This window comes from Penaeus chinensis, chromosome 27 (assembly GCF_019202785.1).
Source record: "Penaeus chinensis breed Huanghai No. 1 chromosome 27, ASM1920278v2, whole genome shotgun sequence".
In the NCBI taxonomy this organism is placed as follows: Eukaryota; Metazoa; Arthropoda; class Malacostraca; order Decapoda; family Penaeidae; genus Penaeus; species Penaeus chinensis.
In genome coordinates this window covers 17,149,503-17,157,002 of record NC_061845.1, presented here as the reverse complement: position 1 = coordinate 17,157,002, position 7,500 = coordinate 17,149,503, and the positions used below count along the sequence as shown (strand labels likewise).

General features: G+C 36.5%; 1 protein-coding gene across 1 annotated transcript; it reads left to right on the top strand.

Moving 5' to 3' along the window:
* Nucleotides 1-608: 608 nt before the first annotated feature.
* Nucleotides 609-5,879, top strand: LOC125039468 (G patch domain-containing protein 3-like). The gene is made up of 8 exons (XM_047633429.1): nucleotides 609-1,337; nucleotides 2,040-2,244; nucleotides 2,591-2,795; nucleotides 3,141-3,242; nucleotides 3,443-3,575; nucleotides 4,016-4,165; nucleotides 4,580-4,754; nucleotides 5,375-5,879. The coding sequence occupies exons 1-8, from the start codon at nucleotides 668-670 to the stop codon at nucleotides 5,691-5,693; spliced, it is 1,959 nt and encodes a 652-aa protein (XP_047489385.1). The 5' UTR covers nucleotides 609-667; the 3' UTR covers nucleotides 5,694-5,879.
* Nucleotides 5,880-7,500: the final 1,621 nt, after the last annotated feature.

Sequence of the window (7,500 nt, the reverse complement as noted above, 5' to 3'; positions counted from 1 at the left end):
CCATACCACTGCACCATACTCAATACTCGGTCTTATGATGGCTGTAATGACCTTCTTTACCATGTCTGCGTCCACATACGCGAATGCCCTCTTCATGTTGGGAATCAGCCTTAGCATTTTGTGAGCCTTGCCATTTGTGTACGTGCACACACACACACACACACACACACACACACACACACACACACACACACACACACACACACACACACACACACACACACACACACACACACACACACATACACTCACACAGTGTGTGTGTATTTATTAATTAGTTTTCTAGTAATAATACAAATAACATACCCGTATAATGCTATACGTTGCTGTTCTTCGTATTGCAAAGATCCTATCAAAATTTACGTTTATATTTTTACGACAAAGTTTTTGGGTCCGTAGTAGCTGCTTAAACAAGGGTAGTTGTCAGATGTATGAAGATATTATATAAGTAGCCTTTTCGGGAAAACTACATAGTTTTTGATTCATGAAATTAAATAATCTAACTAAAAGTAGATAAAATATAAGAGACACGAATAAAAAAATTCCAGGCGTGAATTACAAGGAGCGATATGAAAAAAATATATAACAAAAGTTGCAGGCAACTCAGTGTTCGCAGAAAGTAAACATTGGAGTAAAAGATAAGAAAAACGTTTCCCCTTTTTGAGTCATGTATTTAGTGGTCACGAATATCCCAGAAACATTTCGGACGCCAGATTTACGCAACTATTTCTCGTTGTTCATAGAAAAAGGAGCATTTATCTGTTTCCACTTCAGACACCGTCCTTGTGAGCAGCTACGGGAAATTATTCTTTCCATCAGTCAAACCCCATCACACAGTCAAAATGAAAACGGAGCAGACACCCAAAATGAGTCAAGTGACGTTAAAAATAAGGATAACACGCAAGAGAAAGATGAGAATATGACAGTGGATGAGTCAGACTCCAGCCATGCAAATGACAGGCCGAAGACAGCTCACTGGCTCTCCTCAGGGCTCTCTGGTCTCTCTTCGTTAATCAGCGAAAAAAAGAAGAAGGCGCAGGAATCAAAAATCGGGTTTGAGAAGGTGGGAACTGATAAGCCTTTGAAATCGAGATCTACTATAGAGAGTGTAAAAGGATCACCAAGCGACAGTCCGGGAGAAAACTCGTGTATAAGTGGTTTGTTACAAATGCTTGAGTGTGCAAAGGGAACATGTTGTGTCATAGATGTTAAAGATTCAGAAACAGAACGTTTTGTGGAGTTTTACCATTACAAGCATTTTGTGGATCGGGAAGGTAATGTTCATCCATCGAAGTGCCTTATTCACAGATTGGATATAAACAAAAATGTACAGAAGGGTATGTTATATTAATTTTATTTCTGCAATATGATATATAACTTTATAATTGTAGTTAGAGTTTTAGTATGATTTAACATTTAAACAATTCCAGCATTTTCATGTTAGGTCAACTAAAACAGGATGCCAATAGAAGAAGAAATATAACACCACTGTCATATTTTCATATAAAAAAAAAAACATTTAATAACATTTTATTGGTTATTAAGACAAAGACCCCTTCAAAAATTGCATGCATGAAAATAAATGTTAGAACTGAAGTTGGGTTCAGGTTTAACCCGTATCTGCCGGGCCACACTTATAGCCATCATAATAAACAGACTCATCATGCCGGGTACAGCTATAGGTGTCACAACTCACTAGAGTGAAAAGTTCCACTACTTGTAGTGGGCTTCCGGGCCAAACTGCAGGGCGGTTAACTGCAAAGCTTTTATTTATATCTTTTAGTGTGTCAGTTATGGTTACGGAACAAATGGGTAAAATAATTTATGAGTAAAGTTTTAAGTTTTATTTTTTTCCATGAATTTTTTTTTTTTTTTTAATTCTGAAAAACAAATAAACATCAATTTGTACACCTATCTCAGCCCTACTAATAATAGTACAATTTGGAGGCAAAATTTTAAACAAATTTTCGTACAAAATAGTATGGAAAGTATAAAAAAGTAATAGAATAGATAAAAAGTTTTTCAATTTTTTGTAACAGAAGATGATTACATGACTAGGAAGGAGCGTAATTCCCAGCGGCTTATTTGCACGACGATAGCAGACCTGATAGAATTCCATCCGCCCCCTCTCATGCCACAGGGAAGCATTGGCACACCTACCAGCCACTTCAAGTCCCTCATCAAGTCATGTCAGTTGCCAGGATCCATCATCAAGAAACTTGGGCTAGAATTTCCTCGGAGCAAGTAAGTGCTTTAGGTTTTTTCGTTCTGTTATCATTATTATAGTTAAATTTTATCAGCACTTTGAATGTTATTTTTGTTGTTGTTATTGTTATTTTTATTTTTAGATAGTTTTTATTGTTCAATCAATATCATTATCATTATTACTATTATTTTTGTCATCATTATCATTATCACAATTGATTATATTGTCATTTTTGTTATTGATCTTATCAGCATTATTATCATGATATGTATTTTTTAGATTACTGATTGCTGTTGATGTTTTTATTCTATCTTTATTATTATTTTGTAGTTTTTCATGACTTTCATCAGCTGCTGCTAATGTTTTTCCAATTGCTTTCAATAGAGGTAAAAAGAGATTTGGACAAGTACCCTTTGACTATGGCACAGAAGTCATCAAGCCCAAGAACACAAGTACAGGAGATGGTGTAGCATTCACTGCCTCAGGTCATCTGATACCATCATCTGTTGATTTTACAAAAGTGAAGAAGAAACTAGGTCGGAGGCAGATAGGTCGTCAGCCACAACTAGAACTGCAAGAGGAAGAAGAGGTATATATTTTATTTAATTTATTTTATTTTTGTTTCACCTTTTTCTTTATTGTATCCTTTTTTTTTTTTTCCTCTCTTTTGTCTTTTCATTCCCATCAGTTTCTTCTTTTTTATTTGCCTTACATATAGTCTTCCATAAATTATATGATTTCTTTTGAATTAGTTTTTTCCCCTTGTTATCTGTGAACCTAAGAATCTACTAGAAATTGTATTGCATATATAGATCAACCTCTTCATGTGCGGTTTCATTAAATCATTGAGAGGTTTATTATAAAACACTGAAATTTAACATAATCCTATTTAACATCAATACATTTTCTCATGCAAATATCTTTGTAATACTAGGATGGAGCAGAGGTAGAGGAGTGGGAAAGATATGAGACCTTCCACAATGATGTGACCAGCCAAGACCGCACCAAGGAGCGTCTCTATGAAAAGGAAATAGAGGTTAGTAATTTGTCAATGGAAGCATTTTAAAAAGTACAGTGAAAGAGGAAGGGCATGATGGCATTCTAGTGATTTTGCTTCTGCATTATTGTTAATTATATATATTGTCTTATATACTTAGTCTAGTTAACATATTTAGGTCTTTTTAAGCCTTGATATAGAGTACAAAAACTAATAATGTGAAATTTCAACCAAAATAGCTGGTGTGGGAGAAGGGAGGGCCAGGACTTAATTTTTACACTGATGCCCAAGTCTGGAGGGAACAGGAAGGGGATTTTGATGAACAGACTGCAGATGAATGGGACGTTGATATGTCTATCTATTATGAAAAAGGTAATGCCACAGATTTTTTTTTTTTTAACCTATATTTTAATTGAGAAACTAGTACTTATTTTACTTGTGTTATTTTGTGTTTTATTATAGAAAAAGTTATATATGTGTGTGTGTGTGTGTGTGTGTGTGTGTGTGTGTGTGTGTGTGTGTGTGTGTGTGTGTGTGTGTGTGTGTGTGTGTGTGTGATGTGTGTGTGTGTGTGTGTGTGTGTGTGTGTGTGTGTGTGTGTGTGTGTGTGTGTGTGTGTGTGTGTGTGTGTGTGTGTGTGTGTGTGTATAATTTATCAGCTGATTTGCTATTTTAGTAATACAATTAATAGTGAGAAATTATATCTGAAATGTTTCAGTCTTCTACTCTTTCATTTACTTCTTCCTCCACTTTCCCTCTTTATATCTCCCCCCTTCCCCTCTTACAAAATTTATTAACTCCATTCACTTCAGGGGCTGGGGACAAAGATGCACAAGACAGTGTGGGAATGGTCGAGAGTAACCAGCTTCGTTCCGGCCATCTCACAGAGTCTGCTTTCAAGGCTCCAGCAGACCCTCCCAAGAAGAGAAGGGGAGAATTGCCATCAAAACAAAGGAAAAAAGGTGTGAAAATTGCAGAAGGACAGATATATTTTTGCCTTTTGTTTTTCTTGTCCTTTTTTCTTCTTTTGTTCTTCTTTTCCTCATCTTTTTGTTTTTGTTTTTGCTGTGATAGATTATGATAAAAGTAGAATGACTAATTCTCATACTTTGCTGTATCATATAAGTAAGGAAAATGTAGGTTTAGAGCAGCTATGCATTAAAGTAAAGTGACAACTTGAAAACATGGGAACAGAGCTTTTGCTTGTTATTTCTTATTAGCCTGAAATAGTAAAAACTCATTAATTGTGTTTGTGGATTAAATACAAGTACCACATTTCCCTTACAGCAAATATAAGTTGTGCATTGAGAGGGATACTCCAGGTATCAACAAAACCGTTGGAGAAGTTACTGTTTTCACGTGTCATCTTCCAACAGGTCCTACACCAGCACCAAAGATTGGAGAATTTGAAGCTCACACCCGTGGCATTGGCAGGCGTCTGATGGAAGCGCAAGGTTGGGAGGAAGGCAAAGGGTTGGGGCGCAACTCAGCTGGACTCCCATATGCCCTTGACAATGATGGGCAGCATCCACGTGACAAAAAAGGCTTTGGGTAAGAAGTTGGGGGTGGTAGTCACAAATCTCTCATAATATGATAAACATTACTCATCATGTATTCAGACATATTTTATTTTATTTCATAGTATACTTGTATAGTCATTGTATATAGATTCTTCATTTATTATTTCCAAAAAGCAATTGTCATGATCTGCAATACTTATTGTATATTTGCTTGAAATTCATTTAGGAATATATGCATTGCCTAATTTGACAAAAAGTCAAACATTAAAAATCAGTCATTTTTCAGTAACAAGGTTGTTTTTTTTTAGGTTATCATCATGTTTTATCATTTAAGTTCACCCAGTACTTTTGGGCTTTTTTTTTCATATAAAATAATTGTTGCTTAATAATATCAGTCTACCAGCTTTTTAAATATATTTAATTTTAATTTCTCTGTACAGGAGTTGCTTGATCAGTCAAGAGGTTAAGTCATATAATCTACCTGATTTATATCTATCAGGTTTGCTGATTTCTAGCACTATTTTTCAGATGTAATACCACAAAAACTGGACTGGATGGGTGCAGGGGTACATAGATATTTAGCAGTTCACATTCTAAGGATCTGATATGACTACAACATACTTTATCTTTCCCTTCATTTTTTCTTTACAGATATTATGGGGAAAAGCTACAAGGCTGGGGGGTTAAAGCTTCTACCTCCACCTCCACCTCCACTGCTACCCCTCGACGCCAACAGAGACGCACAGAAGGACCACAACTCCCAAGACACAGCCAGTGGCCACGACAAGGTGTGCTCACTCCGGGACCAGCTCCAGAGACGGAGGGCCACAGTGTGCGCATTTCCACTGTTTTTGACCGGCCGCAGAAAGAGGACCCCCCTGCACCACCTCTCCGCACACAAGAACCTACAACACTCTCATACCGCCACAATTATGTTCCTTTTACAAAAGCTTCAGAAGTTTCTGATTAATGAAGGACATGAAAGTGAACTGTGATGAACAGAGATAAAATAGATAGGAATATGTTATTATATGATTTTATATGTAATGTGGATATTGATATATTATTATTCTTTTGAACAAAGATAATATAGATAGTAATATGTCATTAAAGGATTTTATAAGTATAGCAGATATTAATATATTGTTACCCTTTTTATATGGCATTAATTTTATCCTTCATAATATAGTAATCATGCAGTCTCAATGTTAGTAAGAAACTGCATGTAAAGTTTTAGTCATCTATAAATTTCAGCTAAAAGTTCTCCATATGGTACTGCACCCATAATGTAGGGGTAGTTGGTGCTGGCAGAACTATCAACTTAATTTGCTATTTTTCACCTTGACATTTGCATGGTTTGAACCAGTGCAACCATCAGCCAGTGCAGATGGACTAAGTCCTAGAAACAACACAACTGCACCATGTTGAGCAGGGTGATCAGTATGATTATTTTATATACAGAAAATATTTCCTAACGATTATTACCACAATATATAAATATATATATATATATATATATATATATATATATATATATATATATATACACACACACACACACACACACACACATATTTTTTTTTTTTTGAGCTTTCTATTTATTTCATTATAGTAGGCTTGCTGTACATTGAACTAGTAATAAAGGAGTGCAAATGATGTTTTCAGCCAGAGCTATATGTTCCATGTATTGGAAATATAGAGCCTTCAATACAAAATTCCATGAGGAGCCTCTAACTAGAGATGGGGAGTGATGAGGACAGAGGATTATAAGGTAGGGACTGGGAGGTATGGACGCAGTAGGAGCAATGCCCATACAAAGTGGTGATCTCAGCCATTGTCCAGTCCCTAGATCATCTATTTGATATTAATAACCATAAGTTGACAACTGACCAACTTGCTTTCAAAACCTCTATATCTTCACACAGGGAGGCAAATGGGTAAGGATAAGAGTGAATTAGAAGTACCTGTGATCAATGTAATCTCATTAACCCAAAATAGCACCAAGTACTTATGCTTCATAGTAGGGTGCAGTTTCACCCCATGGAGAGTATATACAGTAAATATACACCCAATAAAATGGCTGGCTCTTGTCTACTACCCCAAGCAGAATCGATGACCCAAGAAAACTGCCTAGTGTGCCCATTTCTTATAAAGCAACAGTTACAGCTCCATTCTGGAGTACCAGCCTGCATGCGAGATGGAGCTGCAGGAGTTTCTCTTTAAAGATTGATGCTCTCAAGCTGAATAACTAGGATGTTTAACTGATACCCTACAGGATACAGCTAGCTCCTACTACCTACTACCCCAAGCAGAATCGATGACCCAAGAAAACTGCCTAGTGTGCCCATTTCTTATGAAGCAACAGTTACAGCTCCATTCTGGAGTACCAGCCTGCATGCGAGATGTAGCTGCAGGAGTTTCTCTTTAAAGATTGATGCTCTCAAGCTGAATAACTAGGATGTTTGACTGATACCCTACAGGATACAGCTAGCTCCTGATCCCTTGACCTGCAAAGCCTCCAAGCCACGAGGCTGATTCAAGAAGGTATATGGCTGACAGCCCTTGTTAATTTGCAGTGATATTCCACAGAAAGTGTGGTTGATTTTATCCAGGATGCATATTTTCTTATGGTGGGAGATAGCACAGAAAGAGGGACCATCTATATTTTTTAATAACATAAGCGTAATGATAGATAGCTTAAAGGCATCTTAAGAAAGTTTTCTCTAGCCAAACATTCTCGGCTGAAAACTACCACCAAAGGTTGAGCAGTGTTTTGT

Coding starts and splice junctions, on each gene's coding strand:
- LOC125039468 (XM_047633429.1), top strand. CDS start 668: ATGTATTTAGTGGTCACGAATATCCCAGAAACATTTCGGACGCCAGAT. Junction 3,576..4,015: donor GTCTATCTATTATGAAAAAG/GTAATGCCACAG, acceptor CATTCACTTCAG/GGGCTGGGGACAAAGATGCA. Junction 4,755..5,374: donor CGTGACAAAAAAGGCTTTGG/GTAAGAAGTTGG, acceptor TTTTCTTTACAG/ATATTATGGGGAAAAGCTAC.